The sequence below is a fragment of the Aplysia californica genome, unplaced genomic scaffold (assembly GCF_000002075.1).
Source record: "Aplysia californica isolate F4 #8 unplaced genomic scaffold, AplCal3.0 scaffold00016, whole genome shotgun sequence".
In the NCBI taxonomy this organism is placed as follows: Eukaryota; Metazoa; Mollusca; class Gastropoda; order Aplysiida; family Aplysiidae; genus Aplysia; species Aplysia californica.
This window is the reverse complement of record NW_004797286.1, coordinates 820,853-842,529: the sequence shown is the minus strand read 5'-3', so window position 1 is coordinate 842,529 and position 21,677 is coordinate 820,853. Positions and strand designations below refer to the sequence as shown.

Below are 21,677 nucleotides of genomic sequence, written 5' to 3'. Positions count from 1 at the left end.
TTACAGCAATAGCGCCTACTTGGCAACTCGTACATTTTATGATTATTCATCATAACGGAAACGGAAATAACAGTAGCCTAACAATAACACATTGCTCGTAAACGTTGATTCAACTTTCTGTTTCTCAATGGCACTGCAATAGAAAAAAAGAGAGTCAACTGCCTGAGTATTTGAACAGACTCTATCTTTCTTTGCTATGATAACTGTCAGAAATATGCACTCTTCACATACACTGCACCGGTTTATATGTGAACACCTGAGACTTTTTTGCTGCACTTTGATCATTTTAGCGGCATATGGTAAGGCTCTCAGCATATAGAATCTATGATAGTGGTCCGTGGTCACTCATTACGAAAGTCCTCCCTGATCAACAGCTCAGAGGTGTATCTTTCTACATCTAGATCTAGGTAGATCTAGATTCTACTAGATCTAGATCTAGAGTGTATATTATCCATTTTAGTATTTTTAGGCCGGTCCCAGAGTGGCTCTGTTGGTCTGACCTGTAGCTTGCCAAGCACACCCCGTCTGCGTGCCAGCACAGCCGCACTGCGTGTTGGCTTCTGTGTCTGAGTGAGCACCCTCAGCGTGTCAGCACAGCTGCACTAGGCTAGAAGCATACAGGCCTACGAATGTAAACAAACAGTCGAAAGTAGGTCAACCTCTCGATTCGAAATTTTAATGTAGGATAACGTGCATTTCTTGGGATTTTGTGGTCAAGTGTTGATCTAACATCAATCTAATGGGCTACTAGACTAATAGTAAAGCACCTTTTAACTGTTCTTCTTGCCGATTTTGATGATCTGTGAAGAATTTCAGTCGCAAATAAACACGAAACGAGGCTGTGTGGTGTGCGACATGTCCGATGTGTTTTGCAACACTGTTGAATAGCACGTCTGACGCATCGCGCAACTCAGCGGACAACAGGCAGGCCGTGCAGTGACGCTGCTCAGGCTCACGATAATGTATACGTTCATTTGCACGGTGCAAGCTAGGCGAGCTACAGGTCAGACCTACTGATCCACTCTGGGACCGGCCTAACCATTTCCCAGCAGAAGCTGTTCTCTCTCTCTCTCTCTCTCTCTCTCTCTCTCTCTCTCTCTCTCTCTCTCTATCTCTCTCTCTATCTCTCTCTCTATCTCTCTTCTCTCTCTCTCTCTCTCTCTCTCTCTCTCTCTCTCTCTCTCTCTCTGTCTCTCTAATAATAGAATACTTTTAGTCCCTTTTGAGGATCCACACAACTCCCCCCCCCCACCGACCCATACGACATGCCATTAAACGTAGAAGACACATCTTTCTGATTGGCTGCTAATTTTAGTAAAGTGATGTCATCACTTCCTGGAATATCGACAGAATTTTTTAAGAAGGCCGTGGAGGTACCGCATCTTTCTGATTGGCTGCTAATTTTAGTAAAGTGATGTCATCACTTCCTGGAATATCGACAGAATTTTTTAAGAAGGCCGTGGAGGTACCGCATGGAATGATGTGTTTTCGGTAACATTTCGGATTTCCTAGATCTAGTACTTGGACATGATGGAAGTTCGCTTAGATATCTAGATCGTTGATGCTTAGAACAGTAAGATTAAGAACGCTGTGCTTGAGATTGAAGCATGGTAAACGCCAAGACAATAAGCCGCACGAAAATTGCCGTAAAGACGCTGGAGGATTAGATCTAGTTCTACCCCCCTACCCCCCCCCCCCTTCCCTCCTGCATTCTTCTAATATATTTTATGAAAACAACCACAAAGCAACAAATTATAATTTATGGGACAAACTGTTGATCAGTCGGGAGGAGGAGAAGAAGAAAGAAAAAAACCATTCCGGGACCGGGATCGAACCGCTCATAAAGTCATTGCATTACTTCAAATGCAGACGCACTGTCTATTCGGCCATCAGAACTTCCGACAGCGAGAGGTAGATTAAGCTTGATATACATAGACACTTCCATCTTTAGTGCCGTGCGGTTGGCTATATTTAAATGTAGTCATGTGATCGGAGGGATATCCTGTATGACGTCAAACAAGATGGCTGCCTTACCTAAAAATAGTTTGCATCGTTTTACGTTTAATCGCATTATATACATGTAGTTGACACTATTGCCTCCCTTGACGCTCTGCTTTCCCTATGAGTAGTGCCCCATGACTAGAGAGAGCATAGTTTACACCCTATTTAGTAGCATTCCTTGGCTCGAGCGCTCGAGTAACTATATTGAAAATTGCTTCGAGTGCTCGTGAGCAGTGAATAACGAGTAATGCACTGCACACTATTGTCACGTTGAACGTTGTAGCACCTAGCATACAGCAAAATCTATTCCCAAAGGCCACTGCTCAATATGATTTTTATGACTGTGAATCTGTTTTTCTGTCAACTTTCCATGCCCGAAACGCTTGTGCCCACACCCCACCCCCAACAACTCCCCCCCGTCACCCCACCCTGACACGTGCACTAACAGCCACCCGCCTCATCTCTCTCTACCCTAGTACACACACTAAGACACATCATGTCTTACGCACATGTCAAAAATTGTTGAGCACTTGGAGTTTATTGCTAGAGACTAATTAAAGCTTTTTATTTTTCTTGAACTGTGTGAACAAAATATTGATCATTTTTGCATAGGAGAAATTTAAGAAGACTGGGGTACCTGATGCTACAAGTGAAATTAAATATTGTGTGTGAGAGAGAGAGTGAGAGAGAGAGAAAGAGACAATCAATTTCCTTGAGTCCATGTTTCAGCAATGTCTGACAAAAACTTGTATAAATTATTAGGTTGGTTATTCCTTGGAAACATCTGTCTTAGAAGCCATGCATCAGTTTCCAGGGGTATGTTTTGTAGCAAATAGTATTATTGTCTGTATTTTTATACCCTTTTTAGTCTGCCCTTATAGTTATAGGCTTACTTTTACAAGGCTTACAATGTAGTTCGATTTTAAATGAGGTAAGAAAGGTGTTGAGGAAAATGTGAATTTTGCATTTCAGTTTATATATTATATATATGCTTGATTACATCCTGGCTTAAAAATATGAATTTTCGTTTTTTTTTGTCTTTTTCAGTTTCATCATTGGACATTAGCACAGTGCCAGATGAGATTGTCTTGGTTGAGGACTCTCTTTTTTTCGAAATTTTGTGGCCTGAATCCTTGATGTACACTTACCAAATAAGACAAGCCAAGGATTTTGGAACCAACTTTGTATGTTGACGACAATGTTAGGGGGGTTGTTGTCTTCTTCTTCGCAGTTGTTAGTAGGCATGATTATGTTGCACACACTAGCTGTTTTGGATGTAACAGAAAATTTCAAGTCTGCTTTATTCAAATAATTATTAGAGAGCCATCCAATAGGTCTTAGGTTCTAAAGATCAACATTGTACTTAATACTGACAAAGTCACTGCTTGATGTGCCTAAAGTTTATGGTTTATAAAGTATTATTACATCAGTCTGAAGGAAAAATTTGATTCGAGTGAAAATATGAGACAAACTTTCTCATGATTGAAAGAGAGTCTTATGTGCAATTTCTAGATAGATGAGCCATTTGCTGATCAGAATTGTTCATTCAGGGTGTTTAATTATTTTTCCCTCTTGTTTACATCTTCATACTCTTCAAAGATGCAAAAATAGAGATACCAGTGAAAGAATCGTTGGAAAAGCTTATTCATATTATACAGTCGAAGTTGTCCAAGATAACTACCACCTACGGTCGCGAAGAAAAGTTCGTCTTAAACAGATGGTCCTTTTATAGTGTCATTATAGCATATATATTTAAAAAATGCAAGGAAGGGAGTAGGAAGCAGTTGTTTATTCAAGTAATTCACTCATTGTCTTGGACAGGTGGACATAAGACTAGCATCTGCATTTGTTGCGGCCGTGATCCGCGAATCGCGACTGCGATTTTTGGCATTTTTTGGTCCGCGAATTGCGGCCGCGATTTTAGCATTTTTCAAAGTAAAAACAATAACAAAAAAACACTGCCGGGGAATAAAAAATCGAAAAGAAAACGGGGAGTAAAAATCGAACAACAACAACAAAAAGAAACTGAACCTCTTTACCACTTCACTTCGTCTCTTTCTCACTTGTTGACCCCACATTGATTTGTTAAATTATTTTTATGTGAAGTATATTAGTACATGACATACTATTTATAATGCTGGGGGTTTTTTTTTTTTTTTTTTCCCTCTTTGTTGTGTTTTAATTTGTTGGTGTGCTAATTGTTTTTCTTGTTATTGTTCTGATACGTTGTTTTTCTATTTTTTGTGTTTATGTAGCGTAAATGTCTTTAATTTGATGCTGTTCCTACGTTTTTTTAGAAATTATAAATGTGTTTATGTTGGAGTGTGTATCCACCAAAACTGATTGCTGACGCTGGCAGGTCCCTTGTGTGTGATTCCATAGTTTACATGTAATGTTTCTTGTACTTTGTCTTGAATTACACGCTTTTAGGATTAAAACGGCCAATCTTCGGATTGGTTGACACGCGCCCTTGTTAATTTTTGTGGTTGTATGTGTGCCGTTCTAATTTTGATTTAATCACTCTGTGTGGCTACGGATGATATTCTGGATCATGTTTTAAACAGAGCACAAAAAATTCTGGTGTTTAGATTAAGTTAACTCTATTTCTATATTATTATTATTATTATTATACGTTGTCACAGAGAGTTGAAAGCTTCAACATTAATGGCAACTTTTGCCATTTTTGTGGCAACTTTTGGACTAAAAAATTGCAACAAACGCAGATGCTAGATTAGAGCATGTTTACCTGTATATGTGAGGCAGCGTGGTGAAATCAGACGCTCGTCAAAATAATGAAAGTCAAGAAACTGGCATTTTTCCGCAGGTTTGGGAATTTTTATCGAATTTTTGTTTATTGGCTCAACACCTTTCATGCCCATTAAAGAACACATTTCTGTGTGGATTTTACTATAAAACATTGATTAAAGGCATAAAAGATGTAAATTTTTTAGTTTCCACAGCCTCTCAAGCTAAGGAAGTAACTCAATTTTGTCTGCCATTTTCTGGCTAATTTTACATCTGAAACCAGGCAACCCCCTCCTCTTTCAATTGCCTTGTATTCAGGATAAATGGATATATTTTCCATTAAAAGCAATGCACATGAATTAGCTTTAAGGTGATACCAATCACTCCAAATGCACAAAAATTAACGAGCACCTGATTCCGCCGTGTCGTGACACATATGTTATCTTACACAAATGTTGTAGGCTGATTTCTCTTCTCATGACTTTTTTTAGGAAGAAAATAAAGTTTTGCAGTTGTTGTTGTATGCGATTGTACAAGATTTTTCAGAGGCCCCTTCTGCTCAATTTGATCAAAAGCCTTTTTGATTGCTTTGCTGCTACAAGTTCAATGGTGTAAGAGCCCTCTTTTAATTGACATAGAACGCATTATTAAGTCTTCTTAAGATTTCAATTCCTTTTGCCTAATAAAAAGAAAGACTGCTTGTGTTCCACCTTTTTATTCACAAGACTAGAACTTCCAACGTCAGCGTTTGAGAATCAGTTCAATCCAAGGGGTCAGAACTAAATGAACTTGGTTGGGTGTGACTTTTTAATGTTATGTTATGAAGCTGTAGAGGGCAATTATTCCCCTCCAGTAGAATGATAGTCTTTCTTTTCTTTTCCATATTTTTTAAATTTCAGGATAGGGTCTACAATAAAATAGACATGGTTATTGCAGACCCGGTTGAAGGTTGTCAGGCGTTGAATAATGATGTCAAGGATGTTGTAGTGTTCATACTCAGAGGGTGAGTTTTTTTCAGGGTTTTTTTCCTAGAAAGTATAATACTTTTGGTTCTTTGAGTGGTTAACTACAAGGCTCAATGAGCTAATAATAAAGACATTGTCTTAAAACCTTAAATTAACCTTTGATAAAACTGGACACACAACTGAAAAGTAGGCAAACCTTTGATTGTTTGTGAAATGATTGTTGTAGCAACTTAAGGTTAATCAAATTGTTGAATTTTTACTCAGTGGCTTTGCAAATAAAAAGAGGCCAATGCAAGTTCTTTTGCCATTTTTTTTTGTGTTGACTAAAAATAGCAGAAGAGTAGGTTATTTTAATTTCATGTTTTTATTCTTCTACAAAATACAAAATATGTATTTACCTACTGTTCACTAGTGCTAAGCGGTACTGGCGAAACCCAGTGTCGACTCACCCAGTGCTGAGAATTACCAGTACCTGTACTGGGAGTGGCATCAGGGGATGAGGGGATGACGTCACAGACTGTAAGTCTTGCGTCTCATATGACGATCAATGTCGCCCACATCCACCCCCAACGCACACGCACACACGCACGTCAGAATTAGAGAGGCAAACTGTGATGCAAAATACCTTTGAAGTTCGCTGCCGCGCGGGATAAGACTTGGGCTTAAAGTTCCAATTAACACTTTGAAAGAAGTGATGTAAAAGAAAAATTCTGTTGTACACATAGCTAGTGAATATTTACCTTTAGATTTAGTCATTTGACTTATAGAACATCTCACTTTGCAGGACTTGTATTTTTTATTTTTTAATTACCATGAATTTGTCATAACAAAAAATTTTAATTACGTTTTTATCTTTTCCAGTTTAAAAACTCATCTTAAAATGTCAACTTTTATTTCTTTCAGTGAATGTTCCTTTCTAACAAAAACAAAAGTAGCAGAGAGGGCAGGTGCTATTGCTGTCATCATAGCAGACAACGATGAGACAAATGACGGCAACATGATTGACATGATAGATGATAGCACTGAGCGATCCACCAGCATTCCTTCATCTTTCCTCATGGGCAAAGATGGGTAAAACACTCTGATATTTTCTATGTTTATTTTATCAGTACATTTATTGGTGTATTTTTGTTTTGATCTTTAATGTCAATTAATATACAATCAAATTTGCTCTAACGACCACCTGTCCAAGACAATCACCGTTACGAACAACTTTCCATTTGCCCTCGTGTGTTTTATCTATATCATAATGACACTGTTCAAGAGGACCACCTGTCTTATTTGACCACTTTTCTCCTCACCAATGGGTGGTCGTCTTTGACAGGTCTTGTTTTGTTTGATTTTTATGCATTTCAATTACCAGCTTATTCAGTACTGTTACACTGAAATAAGAGAGACAAATTATATATAACAGATAGCATTTGTATAGATTACAAAAAGTCCTGCTCTGCAGCAAGCTCTGTCTGTTACGGGTACATTTCTAAACTGAACATGCATTAATGTGAAAAGTGTCAAGAGTCCATGAAATACAGAATTTATGTAAGAGGTCTGATCAACACCCGAGGAACAGGAGCTGAGGTTGAGGTTAATTTAAAGCTCAATTCAGTACTTGCTTCCCACACGCTGTTTACAGTTAAAAGCATATGTGACATTTATAGGACGTCAGGATGTTCAGTTGTTGGCTTCAGACTGGATGCCACTGGTAGGTTTATGTTCGTTTATTTCCCTTTATCATTTCATGATCTTGGCTCTTTTTCTTTTTCCCAACACTAAAGATTTTGATATGTGTGTATGCTCTTTCTAGTTTTTGTAATAAACTGGTTCTTTTTGTCACGGATTAAAATGGTTATTTATGTATCTCAACTTTTACTATTAATATATTTGTGTGGTCTCATCCCAGCTCATTGTTGAATGAATGGATCATTTATGATAAATACCTCTTTTCTCTTTTTCAGATTAATGATCCGGCAACGTCTAAGCTATATGGGAACAGACCGTGCTATTATCACCATTCCTTTGAATTTAACAGGAAAGCCATTCCATGAAAACAAGCGCCCTCCCTGGACTTTGTGGTGATAATAAAAGGCAATCTGTTGAAATTTATTATTTTTATGCAAATTTTGTTTACGGCATCCTTACATTATGACTACACAACGATTTCCTTTTTCAAAGTGCCTTGGCTAACTACAGACTGGGAACTTATATTTTTCTTTGTAATTGTAACTGTTGCTGCTCTTTTGTGAGATTGTGTTCAGCTTTTTTTTCATGTTTTTTTCATCTTATTTAGTTTTCTTTTTATTTATTTTTTTCTGATGTTCAAGTTTTCATGCTGATACAAACATGGTCGAAATTTAATATTGAAAAAAGTGTTCACTATTATTTACTGTGGATGTTCATCATGAAAATTATCGTGATCCTATTTTTTATTCTAGATTGGTGCTTTTTATGACTCTGTATGCTATAGTGATATAATTCTAAACCCTGAGCTAATGAAGAGTTCTTGCAATGTTGTTGTAGAACATAGATAAATGAACTTCCTGTTATTTATATTTGCACAAGAGGATGGTCGCCAGTATTGCAATATATCGTTTCTTGATTCGTATCCCTTTACCGTTCATGTGTTCTTTGGTGCTGTTTGCTCACTTTTGTTTTGCTACACCTCTTTCTCCTCTATTTATTTTGTACAGTATCCTGGTTATTGATATTACTACCCAGATCAAGAAGAATGTTCCCTCCCCCCTCCCCTCTCTCTCTGTCTCTCTCTCTCTTTTTCTCTCTCTCTCTCTCTCTGTTTCTCTCTGTCCCTCTCCCTCTCTCTCTCTCTCTCTCTCTCTCTCTCTCTCTCTCTCTCTCTCTCTCTTTCTCTTTCTCTCTCTCTCTCTCTGTTTCTCTCTCTCTCTGTTTCTCTCTGTCCCTCCCTCTCTCTCTCTCCCCCCCCCCCCCCCCTTCTCTCTTTCCCTCTCTCTTTCTCTTTCTCTCTCACATTCGCACGCACACACACACATACACACACACACACATACACACACATGTTTGGAATACAAACTGTGTATCTTTTGAAATCTTGTAGTTCAGGGTTTTTTTCTTACTTTTTTTTCCAACTTGAACTTCTCGATTTCCTTGTGTGTGGTACCTAATGTAGTACAAATAGACTGGTTTTTGTTTGTTTTAGCAGAGGTTTTACGGCGCTAGCAACGGCATAAGGTCATGTGAGCACCAAAATTGATTGGTTTAAATTATGATTCATATAACGGAGTGTGTTTTGATGGCGGGATAGTTTTGAAAAAATGAATTTATCTCCTTTTGATGTTACTTCTTGCTTTTTTTGTTTTGTTTTATTTGTTCGCACAGAAATGTGCATTGTCTTGTTGATTCTCATAGACCCATTGTATTTTTATAGGCTATTATAGGCTTGATTCCTTTCAGAGATATATGTCTCTGGGAAAGTCATGGTGTATGATTTTACTTCTCAACCCGGTTGTGAATTGAATTCGGGCCAACCAGTAACTGTTGTTTCTTGCTGTGAAAGTCACTCTATGGACCTGATTAAAATTTACTTTCAGACTCTAAATATACAATGGAACTCAGATTCAATTAACTCAGATTCAACGAAAACTTGGATCATCGAAAGGAGGTGGATCCCTCATTTTTTTCTATGAATTAAAATCGATATAAATAGCTCGGATTCAACTAACATACAAATATAAGCCAGCTCAGATTCAACTAAGTTGCTTGCAGGATGAACCGCCCCTGCTGACGTGGCTTCGCTCATTTTCCCCTACAACGAACCTTATCTATTCCTGGAAACCAGCCGTGGCGTCTGCATCATGAACCGTTATTCCCATAGCCTATTATTTGTTATATATATATCTAGTGCGACCAATCAGCGACCTTCTTGCACACCTAAACATATGTTAGCAGGCATACATGTATTAGCGTGTGTCTGGGTCAGATGAGAGGCCAGCACATCATGTATGCGTGTGTCTGAGAGGGGGGCGACGGTCCGAGCATGGAACTTGGGTAAAGGCCTATGTAAACACGTCAGGTTTTTTTCCCCGGCTACTGATCAACATTACAATGATTAGCTAGTGTTGACACAGATCTACATAATGAATTGCTCGCTGGACTGTGGAATCAAAAGTTGCCATATGCTAGGCTCTACACAGCAACATAATTTGTTTGGCAAACGATACATTTAAAGATGATAGATGACATAAACGTGCGTTTGAACGAGTCGTCCCTTTTGTACAGTATGTGTATTGTAGAGTTTAGTGTATTTACCTGGAATTGTCCACCATTTCTTCAGTATGACATCAAAGAAACGAAAGGTGGCTGTAAAATTATCTCCCCAAAAACCTCATGTTTGCTATATAGTATAATGAGCACTCGGATTCAGCGAAATTGAAGGTCAGGCCTGACGACTTCGTTGAATCCAAGTTCCACTATATTATATAGTATATTATCCAGGTGATTATTATGGCATTGTGTACGTCTCTCATTTACAGCCTTAATTAACTTAATACAGAAATTGTGTCAATTCTGTTCTTTTATGCAAAACCTCATATGCACAGAATTTTTTCATAGCAGCATACTGGAAAGAATGTTCCAATGTTAATCAGAACTTTGTTTGTCCCCTTGAGCTCTACTGTTTTCAGAGACTGCTGTTTGAAGTTTGCTAAATTCATCATGCAGCATTACTCCTTTGATTTGTATGTTGGGCTCAGGTAATGACTGTGATTATAATATGTTGCAACATGGTCACATACAGCATTGAATACTTGCTCTAAAATGGGTTTATTTTATTTTTCCTATTGTCTTGTTGTTTGTTTTTTCTTTAGTTGAGGATGCAAATATGTTAACATGTTGAACATACTTGCTGCTGAAGTAGTTAAGTCTTGTAGTTGGACATTTTATTTTTATTCTCCTGTTGAATTATTAGATTTGCATAAATTATGGTATAAACACTTTGAGTTGATATATATTTTTTTTAGTAGAGGTTTTACAGCGCTCGCAACTGCATTAGGTCATATGAGCGCCAGAAGATTAGAGGTGTTACAAGAGAGTAACAAACATAAAAAAGAAAAAGGGGAGATAAGGACGATAGATGTTTGATAGGAAAGAAGGAGCAAACCACACCAGAGCTCCCGCCAACCACCCACAGTTGATATTTTAGCAGTTGACTTTAGTAATGGCAATTTCTGATTTTTTTTCTACTTTGACCATGAGTTAAAATGGTCTGTGTTCATATTGATATTAAGTTATGATCATATCTATTGTGCCAGAGTTAACTACTTGCACCCCCCCGGGGCAGTGCCACTGACTGAAGTGTCTTTAGGCCATTCCCAAAGGGGGGAACATATCTCGTTCAAGCATAGTAGAATTGTAAATGGGCTGATTCATCTTACTATTGTCATTTTCTACTTCTTTTGTATGTTTGTCACTCCCTTGTGACCTGCTATTTTGGGGTGCCTTGATAGTCGAAGCAGACCTTGTGCCGTTGAAGCTAGAAAGAGAGGTGAGCAGTTTAAGTCTGATTCCCTGTAAAGGCTTCTCTGTTGTCACCCACCCCTTGGCGCTCATTTGACCTTATGCAGTTGCGAGCGCCGTAAAACCCTCTACTATAAAAAAAATATTTTAAAAATAACTACTTGCAAACCTGAGTGAAACGGCTGCATTTTTGGTATGGTCTTTGGCTGGGTAGCCTACTGATTCTTTCACAGCAAATACATCCTTGACTTTGGGTGAGGTACTCTGAGCGCAGAGAAGATGATCAAATTTGGAAAATGAAATAGGGGGTCTTTTAAATTTGTTGGGAGTGTTTTGAATGTAAAGGGTCTTAGTTTAGCACACAGACAGAATTCGTTATGAAGGTTGTTTTCCTCAGGGTAACTTTTCTTTCTTCTTTTCCGAAATATGATACCATTTCTCAACTGGGCTTTTTGTTTTTGGTCCTGCAGTAGGTTGAGATTCGATCTCGTCTTGTCCTCATAATATTTTTTCTCATCCCAGTGCTCTGATAGTGGCTTCAAATCAAGCAAAGTGTCCAGGTCTTTAATTAAGCTGTTTGTATATTATCTTGTAGCATACAAGGTGACTCAAGGCGGAAGACATTTACCCTACTCAGTACTTTTCCTAGTTTGTTGATTAATGTAGTGCATAAATGATTTTGGGCTCTTATGAAACCCAAAAACTAGTTTAAATATCTTACCGACTCCAATCCACAGATGACGTTTCATGAAATTACAAGCTGTTGTGAGGCAAGTAAGTTGTAAAAAATATGATGCTACCCGTTTCATTTTTGTCTTGGCAGTGCATCTATCAATAGGGCTTTTTGATGAGGTGCTGAAAACAAAATTTTACTTTTTGGATAGTTCTTTTTTTTAAAGTACATTTAGAATACATGATTCTACCAGCTGGTCTTTACAGTCCGTGCCGGCTTTAAGCGTGCCGGCATAAAGCATGTTTCGGACTCAAGCACGCTAAATGGCTCTCACCGAATTTTTGCGATATAAATTACACGCCTTTAAGCACGGTAACTTTCGCTTCTGGCTCGCTTCATTTACAAGACAGTCAATACTTTCATGATGACCCATCAAAGTTCGTACACAGTCTACACCGCAGCAGTGTGTTAAGAGAAACACAAAGAACGCAAGTGATGGAAACACACACACACGCGGATAGCAAGGCAGAGAGATGCACACAGCCGCACGTGCGGACATAGGATCTAGCCTAGGGCAAAGCTACACACAGACAAAAAATACAAAGAGAGCCGAGGAGACGAAAAAGGGAAGCTGGCTGCGATTTCACCTTTGCGACACTTTGCCCCTCGCTATCCATTTATCCTGATTATGTATCACGCGCGAGATGGGATGAACGCGGTGGTATGAATGTGGCACAGAGGGCAGTGGTACGCACAGGCAGTGTGTAGGCCTAGTTAAGTGTTCTGTATCGTGAATGGCCGTCTCATTTAAGTTTTCATTTCCCCTTCGACCAAAAAACAAAACAAACAAACAAACAAAAAATGCCACAACGAGTAAAAATAACAGTGTACACTTTTGCGGGACCACTATAGGCCTTCTGACAAACAAATGGAAATAGCATGAGAAATTTTCTACATGAAAATCTCTGGATTATGTGTACTTCGCACTCAAGCACGCTTCGGCATTAAGCACGTTTAAGCTTTCTCCCAATGACCGTACTTAAAGCCGGCATGGACTGTAATTACTTTGGCTTATAATTAGAATGAAAAAAAATACAAAGGCTGGTGAAATGCCGTTGCTGTCACAAGAAAAGAGAATAACTCTAGGTTAGCCGACTATTCCAAATTTCCTGGGAATGTCCCGGACTAAGCGATCAGGAATTTGAAAAAATTAGATGACACACACAACACTTAAACCAGTCTCACTTGATGTAATTTTGTTCTTTGTTGCATAATCTGATGTTGTAATGTTGGGTGTCCCTGGTTTTGTTTTGAAGTTGGCAAACCTTTGTAAAGGCCTCTACCGGTATTTGACATTTCTTTACAGGATGAGCAAGGGATTCGGAGCTTTCTCACTTTTTTTGTGATGGCAAAGACACATTTACTTGTATTTTCTTTCTAGTCATGTTGTGATGATAAGATATATCTAATATGCATGTGATTTTGAGTATGTTATCTGCAGTGCCATACTTAATGATTTAGCTTCACACTGAAAAATTTAATAGCGAATTAATTCACTACCTGTATGAATATTTTGTGTAAGCCCCTGTGCTTTGGTATACATGAATTGAAACATTAAAATCAGTAGCAGGATTGTGCACATGATGTATTAGAGGAATCTTGACTTGAAAGTGTTGATACAATTATCTGATGGAAAATGTTACATCACATGGTGAATTTCGTCTATAATTTAGCCACACAGAGCATTCTGTCATTTGCTGTTGTATGAGTCATCTAACTGATCTCTCAGATGAAATTAAAGAAAAAGTTATATTTTCCTATCTAGGTTTACTGAGTAGTGTATGATGATATGTATTCTTGTGTCGCACCAACTTTTGTTAAACTTGAACAAATTGAATCACTGTTGCTTCTTACTACAGATAGCCTTTCATGGGTAGATGAATACTGCTGGCATATAAAACTAAACAAGCTGTATTTGATTACAATTCTGTCTACACCAATAATGTAAAATCACCTGTCACCATGGTCGCCTTGATCCGTTGATGTCCCTCTCCTTGCCACAACAGGCCTTATTCTTCCTCAGTCTATATTTTGGTGTATTATATTATTTCATGAAGTTGTAGACCACTGTTAGATTTTACATTTTCGATATATGATTAAGAGTAGAAGGTCTTCCTTATTAAATTTCTCTTTGCCTCTATTTTGCCCTAGCCTAGAGCACTGTTTTCTGTTTGCATGACCCGCCCCTTTGCTAATCTTAGGAGAGCATACATATGCCGCTGTGTATCATTTTTTCATTTGTTCTTTTATCTGTCTATTTGACCCAGAGCAGTTTTCTGTTTAAAAGACACCTTAATGCTGCTTGGATTCTATTTCTATCTTTCTTTCTAACCCTTATAGCCTCAGGTAGGGGTTCTGTGTATTGGAAACCTTTCTAGAAGTTACTGATATCATTTTTCATCATGAACTGCTTTTTTATTGTACATTTTGTCAAATTCCAATAGTGCCAATTTTATTGAAATTGAAGACAATGATTTTGAGGATGCAAGGAAAAAAAGGAAGTTTGCAGAACTTTTTTAAAAAGCTGAGAATGGGGGGAATATCTTCTGACATTGTTGTCATAACTGTCAACTGAGAACGGCTCAGCAAGTCAATACTTGTATGTATATTTGAGTCCCAAGTTCTCTACCATGTCTCTTAGGCTAAAGCAGCACCTATACATGAATAGTTGGTGCATCTATAATTAAATCATTAATGGTTGCCTTAGTCCCTTAATATTGCTTGCTGAGAAACTGTTTGTATTAAGACATTTATTCACAATGTTTGCTCTTCTCTCCTTCATTGCAGTGGAGAAAAATCATGAAATCCATTCATTTTGCTGCTCATTCCAACTCTAACAATAGCGTGCAAACAAAAAGTTTCAATATATGTAATGTATACAACGTACAACTATTGAACTAGTACTAGCCTTCTAAGTTCTTAGGTGTTGTAGTTTCTCTTAACTCCTCCTATTTAGAGATTGTTAAAAATAATTTTTTTCAAGATCCACATGCTTTGTTATTGTTGGGTTTTTTTACTTGTTCCATTGGATTTGAAAAATAAACAGGAAAAGAATAGGTTTCATGTCTTGGAGTTGAAATGTATTTCATTCATTGTGAACCCCCAAGTTTATTATATGATAGTGGGATATGTCATGAAAAAATTGTACCTTTTTTTTTTTTTACTTTGAAACTCATAAGCCACAGAGAGCCAAGTCTCAAGTAAAATTTCAAATAAGTTGCACCAAGTATGTATGTGAATTATTATGTTATTTGCATCCTGTTACGTAAATGAAATGAATCGCATCCTGTGGAACAAGAAACCACCTCACAACATTTATGATTATTATGAAACCGTGAAGAGTTACACCACAGAAAAAGGTTCATTCTTTACACATTTCTTTCAATAAGTTATCATTACCGAAAACATGTTTTACAAGCTTGGATAATCAGATCTCTAAATTAGAACTCTCATCAACTAGATCTATAATCTGTAATTATTGTAAATATTTTACTCCCCCATAAGTACAATTTAAATCTTTAAAGACGTACGTTATGTTTTTGCTCGGCCAGTTGGCGTCAGTTCAGGTTGTGTAGAATACTGATCCCAGTAGAGAAAGGTTAAAAAATGTGATAATATAGCGTTCCCATATATGGGAATAAATTCATATCTATTGGTTTCATGTAGAACCCACGAAACTGCCATGGTTTTGGGTTGTCTGGGTTGGAATGAACAAAACAGCCCTCGTATGAATCACTGGATGGCTTGGTTTAGTGGACTACATCGCACAAGTGCTGGAATGTCGTGTCTTACATACTCTTATTTTTGTCATGGTGTCATTCAAGTAGACATCTTTACACTACTACACTACACATAGCAAAATACTTTCCCAAAGAGCCAATCATCAATGCCTTTCACCCCTGGCAGGGTATAGGCCACATACAAGCTCCTTCCATTTATCTCTATCCTGGGCCATCCTTCCTAGCTCGTTCCAAGTGAGCTCCATCTCTCTCATGTCCCTTTCCACACATCTCCTCCATGTCTCTCGTGGCCTACCCCTGCCTCGTGCTCCCTGTGGGTTCCATTGCAGGGACTGTCTTGTGATGTTTCCGAGGGGCTTTCTGAAGGTGTGTCCCATCCAACGTCTCTTTCTTAGTCGTATTTCTTCTTTTATATCCTTTTGACCTGTCCTTTCCCACAGCTCTTCATTTCTTATTCTATCCTGCCACTTAATTCTTAGGATACTCCTCATACATCTGTTGATGAAAGTCTGGACTTTATTCAGCACTGTCTTTGTTGTCTTCCAAGTTTTGCAGCCGTAGAGGAGCACAGATTTGACATTGGAATCAAAGAATCGAATCTTGGTGTGCAGTGAGATGTTGCTTGCTTTCCAGACTTATGATAATTTCTTGAACGCTGACCTTGCCTTGGCGGTTCTTGCTTTTACATCTGCCCCAGTTCCACCTTTACCATTGATGACACTTCCAAGGTAGGTAAAGGAGTCCACTTCTTGAAGGAGATTGTCTTCCACTATCACAGCAGGGCTTGACACTTTTCCTAGCTTCACTACTTTCGATTTGCCCAGGTGTATACGTAAAAAGAGCCAATGCCACTAGATAATTCTTGAGAAACCAAATCACATTAACGTTGGGGTGGTCACCAGGAAATAACTCCAAAATGAATCCAACAGTTATGTGATGTACCATGAAACAGCAGCTGAAGAATATTCAGACCATTTATTTGCAACTCTCTGTAATATTTGGGATGGAATGACAGATAATTATTTCCAAAATTTAATAGAGTTCATGCCCAAACGGTTCATGCTCTACACAAAATCAATGGTTCCCAAGCAAAAGAACAATGAGCACACTTGTTGTTAAGTCAAAGTTAAGCATGCCGTCCCCGTGGTTTATGCACCCCGCATAATTTAGCAAAATTTGATCATTTTTTGCATAATTTCTGATTACAGTGGAAACCATATATAACAGGCCCGGTAATAACAGGGATGTTTAGAATCCCCGTTTTTTCCTACTCTTTGTCTCTATTAAAATTTATCGGCAATAACAGGGCCTCCTCGGAGCCCAACTGGTTATAGCAGGGACAAAGGCTCGTTAACAATGTGTAAAAAGTGAACGAGAGAGAAAGAGAGAGGATGACCGGTAGGCCTAGATCTAAGCCTACTTCTTTCATTATGGTCACCAACGATGTCCAGCGCAAGAGAAAATGCCTTTCAATTGACAAAAAATACGAAATAATCCAGACTTGACAAAAAGCAAGCTCCACTGGCAGAAATTTGTCGTCAGTTCGACATTCCACAAGGATCGATTCCCACCTTTATCAACGGTAGAGAGAAGATAGTGGCAGCGTACTCCAATGAAAAGTTTGCTCTGGATCGAAAGAAGATGAGACTCCTAGATGCAGATGCTGTGGACGAAGCTCTTCCGATGTGGTTTAAGGAGGCAAGGAGAAAGTCGGTGCCAAAACCCATGTTCGTGGGTACTTGTGGCTAGGGAAACTACCAATGAATAAGTACAGCTAGATTAGTCCACAATAAATGCTCACTTTCCTTGCATTTCGGATTTAACAGGGATCGGATAGAACAGGACTTTTTCCCACCATCCCTGTTATATCAGGTTTCCACGGTATTTTCCTTAGTCATTCTTTGTTACAATTAACAGAGTCGCAAAATTTCACATTTTGGATCAGTTTGCATAATTTCATAATTTTTTGGGCTTAACCGCATGGGACAGAACATGGTATTTCTGTGACTGCTCTGTTTTCAGTTTAGTTTGAAACTATCGTAATAAAATATTGCTTAATTGCAGACACAAAATTCTTCATTCATTGGATATGCAATGCATGTTCATTCTATTATATTGATGCTCCTAAATAAACTCAAAGACAACTTTACGTTTCTTTGATTTCGCACAATTTTACCAAGACTGATTTTTTAACTTAAATTTTAAGGTAAATTTTGTGTCTCTATCTCGGGCATCTCATATCGTAGATGAAGTGTTAACATGTCAGATGATGCAGAATTTTTTAGCTTTAAATTGGTATGCTGCATGAGTGGGTACTGCAAGGCTTTAACACGATGATTGGGTGATTAGTGATTACATTTTCAAGTTTCTTTTGGACGGCACTGTATAAACCTAGTATTTGCTCCTTTGCACCACCATCATCCGCCCACAATCTGGTTAGTACAACAATTTGCAAACTTAAATCTTTCTGTGAAACTAGCTCAGCTGACGCAACATTCTGACGCGTAGCGCTATCCACCTGCGATACAGGAACCCTTGTTTTCTCTTTCATTTAAGAAGTGATCCCAGTTCTTCAAATGTTAGTACTAAAGTAAAATTGCCCTGCTGTACTACCACGGCTGCCAGAGGTACATACTACACAAGCTGCACGGCACCCTTTTTGTGTCTGCTCTTTTCCACATACGTCTCTGGGAGCCCGGCCTAATGCCAGCACTTGTTATCTATTTGCTCCTGATTTGCGCTGATTATGAAAATGCTTTCACTTTTAGCTTTTGACCAATGTTTACACCAAAAAAATGAAATTTTTAAGTCATCTGAATAAGCTATAGGAACTGTGACAAAACCCAGATATCAGTCCGATGACCAAAAGGTTGGCAGTCGCTTGAGAAGCTTTTATATTGTGAGGACACACACTCGTCTACGTGACTCGTCTGAGGCGGCCAGAGGATTGACAAATAATGAAGAAATATAGGGATTTATTTTAAAGGTTGTACTCTACAGGGTCCTTGACACTTAACCTAGCTTCTGATCCAACAGAAATTTTCAATCTGAATTTACGTAATGTTGAGCTGAAGCTGAAAGGTAATTAGTTGCCAATTGTTTGTCCTCCGAGCATGACAAGTCACACAAAACAATCTAGATGTTTGTCTCTTGTCTCTACCAGTCTACCACTCATCGAGACGGTAATGGTGCTTTCCCTTTTCATTGTTACTTGTGTACCACCAGCCTTGCTGTACTACCAACTTCATACTCATCCTAAGGTAGGCGGTATAACAAGGTATGACTATTTAAACAATGTCATGTACACAGCGAAATTCATACAAAACGTCATTTGAAATATTGAAAAGATTTCCTCTTCTCGCCAATTTTACTAATTTAATGTTTGATGAAAAAAGAGGGAGCATAACCAGCAAGAAGGCTACTGTGTATTGTGGGGTCAGGTCTAGTTTGTGCTTGAAATGCAATAGGCCCTCATGGACTTTCAGGTCAAATTTGATAGAGCCGAGGTCAGTTTAAATGTAATGTGAACTTGTCAGCACAATTTATATATTTCAAACTATATCAGATGAAAATTTGGGCTCTTTGTATAATCATTAAATCAGCTGGTCAGCTTTTGTAGTCCGCCATTTCATATGATTTTAAAAACTCAATTTACAAACTAAGATAATAAATCTTTCTGTGAAACTAGCTCAGCTGATCCATCATTCTAACATGTAGCACTATCACCTGTGGTGCAAGAACCCTTTGTTGCATTTTCATATGCAGTGATACAGTGGAACTCGGATTCAACGAGGTCGCCGGGCCTGACCTAAAATCTCGTTGAATCCGAGTGCTCGTTATAGCAAACACAAGGTTTTGTGTCGATAATTACAGGCACTGAGCAAGTAATGTATAAAGAGAAGTCACAAGTAGTGCCTGAAATGGCTGCATATTATGAGTGTGTAAAAATAAAAGACCGATTCGTTCTAATGCACACGCCTGTGTCATCTGGATTGTTTACCAAAAAGCTGTGTTGATGTGTAGAGCCTAGCATACGGCAACTTTTGATTCCATAGACCAGCGCACAATTCATTACGTAGATATCTACGTCAAGACTATCATTGTAATAATGATATCAGTTGCCGAGGGGGGAAAAGAGTGTGACACGTTTGTATCTGCGACGTTCATCGCCCGGACCGCTAGTACACCCCCCCCCCTTCCCCACAATCCCAGTCACACGTGTGCAGGCTGCCTATCCGACCCCGACATACGCCAGAGTAGACACGTGTGCGTGCCAACAACGCATGTGTTGGTATGGAAAAAAAAACGCTGATTGGTCGCATGCAATCGACTATTTGAATAATGGTTCACGAAGCTGGTGCAATGGATGGTTTCCGGGAATAGATAAAGTTCGTTCTGGAAGAAAAATGAGCGAAGCCACGTCTGCGGGGGCTGTTCATCCTGGAAGCGACCTCGTTGAATCCGAGCTCGCTGATTTAAGTGCTCGATGAATCCGGGTTACTTTTATTGAAAAAAAACGGGGGATCTATCTCATCTCGTTGAATCCAAGTTCTCGTTGAATCCGAGCTCGTTAAATCCTAGTTCCACTGTACCTGGTCTTCAAATGTAAAAATTGTATTTTCAATAACCTTCAAAGGAATATAGACTACCCACTCGTCACCCAAACCTGGCAACTATTTCATTATCCAATGAGGACAATGTTAAATGTGAAGGTGATGTGTCGCATCTTATTGTATACAAGGTTTAGTTGGGTTTTTTCTTTCTAGAGATGCTCTTACTGGTCTTAACACCAGCACATAACAAGACAAATTGTCATGCAATTGAGAATTAAACTGAAAAAGACAAATTCTCTGTTTAAGGAACTCAATTTTGGTTTCGCATGATCTTTTTACCACATCTTGCATGTCTTGAAAATTAAACATGTGTCACTGCGCAGTGGAATCAGGCGCTCGTTAATTTTTGGGTACATAGAGTTATTGGTATCACCTTAAAGAATGTTCATTTGTCTTGCATTTGACGAAAAAGACAACCATTTATCTTGAATAGAAGTCACGATATTTGTCATTGAAGGAGATGGGGTCGCCTAGTTTCAGAAGTAAAATTAACTAGAAAATGGGCGCCAAATTTTGTATTTCTTGCCTATAATCAACATTTTTCCATTAAATCCACACAAGAATGTTTTTGAATGGACATTCAAGGTGCTGAGCCAAAAACAAATAATTTTAAAAATCCAAACTGGCCGAAAAATGCAGATTTCTTCGATTTCATAATTTTGATGAGCACCTGATTTCACCACGATGCCTAACATATGACTGACTCCCATTATGATCTGACACTGTAATGTGTAACCTATGTTTTAGTGCCCATTGGAACATTTTTCAAATTGTTTCATCAATATTCACAAAGCCACCCCTCATCATCATAATACAGTGCTTCAGATAAAAGGGATAGAACCTACTTGAGGCCATCCAGAAAGCACTAAGTGCCATCAGTTCTCAGAACCACCAGCACAGATGTTGTTTTAGATGGTGATAATGACCACCAAAAAATAACAGAATAAGACCAAATACTGACATCTTACAAGTACCAGTAATTAGCTCTGGGCCCTAATTAAAACCAGGAGCCATAAATTCTAGATTTCCATGTACATGTCCACCATGTAACGTGTCTGTTCTTCGACTTCTCCTCTTAGTGCATGATGTCCATATATGTCCAGTTACGTGTGACTTCGGAGATTTAGCGTTTTTGTCTGAGAAAGTTATGTTACTGCGCACTCGGCGAAATCTAATCAAGGACAAGAGTCGAGAAAAACACTAGAGAAATCCTATCACCCACAGAGATCTAAGTAAAAAAAGTACTGAACCAGGTTAATTGAACAAATATGAGAAAAATGAAGAACACAACGTCAAAGGGAATGCAAATGATGTTTTTAAAAAAAAGAGAAAATAAGGTTTCAAAAAGACAGTCTACCAATAGGTAAGTACAACAAAAAACAAAACAAAAGTT

General features: G+C 38.4%; 1 protein-coding gene across 1 annotated transcript; it reads left to right on the top strand.

Annotated features, from left to right (window-relative positions):
- The first annotated feature begins 6 nt into the window (after positions 1–6).
- On the top strand, positions 7–8,317 carry LOC101860623 (protease-associated domain-containing protein 1). Its single transcript, XM_005090371.3, has 5 exons — positions 7–299; positions 3,049–3,185; positions 5,646–5,749; positions 6,615–6,782; positions 7,667–8,317. Exons 1-5 carry the CDS (start codon positions 197–199, stop codon positions 7,785–7,787), a joined length of 633 nt encoding a protein of 210 aa, XP_005090428.1. The 5' UTR covers positions 7–196; the 3' UTR covers positions 7,788–8,317.
- The last annotated feature ends 13,360 nt before the right edge of the window (positions 8,318–21,677 follow it).

What these genes read in the sequence shown, in the direction of transcription:
- LOC101860623 (XM_005090371.3), top strand. Translation starts at nt 197, where the DNA reads ATGATAACTGTCAGAAATATGCACTCTTCACATACACTGCACCGGTTT. An exon ending in AGGATTTTGGAACCAACTTT is followed by an intron (nt 3,186 to 5,645) that starts GTATGTTGACGA and finishes TTTAAATTTCAG; the next exon opens with GATAGGGTCTACAATAAAAT. An exon ending in TTCCTCATGGGCAAAGATGG is followed by an intron (nt 6,783 to 7,666) that starts GTAAAACACTCT and finishes TCTCTTTTTCAG; the next exon opens with ATTAATGATCCGGCAACGTC.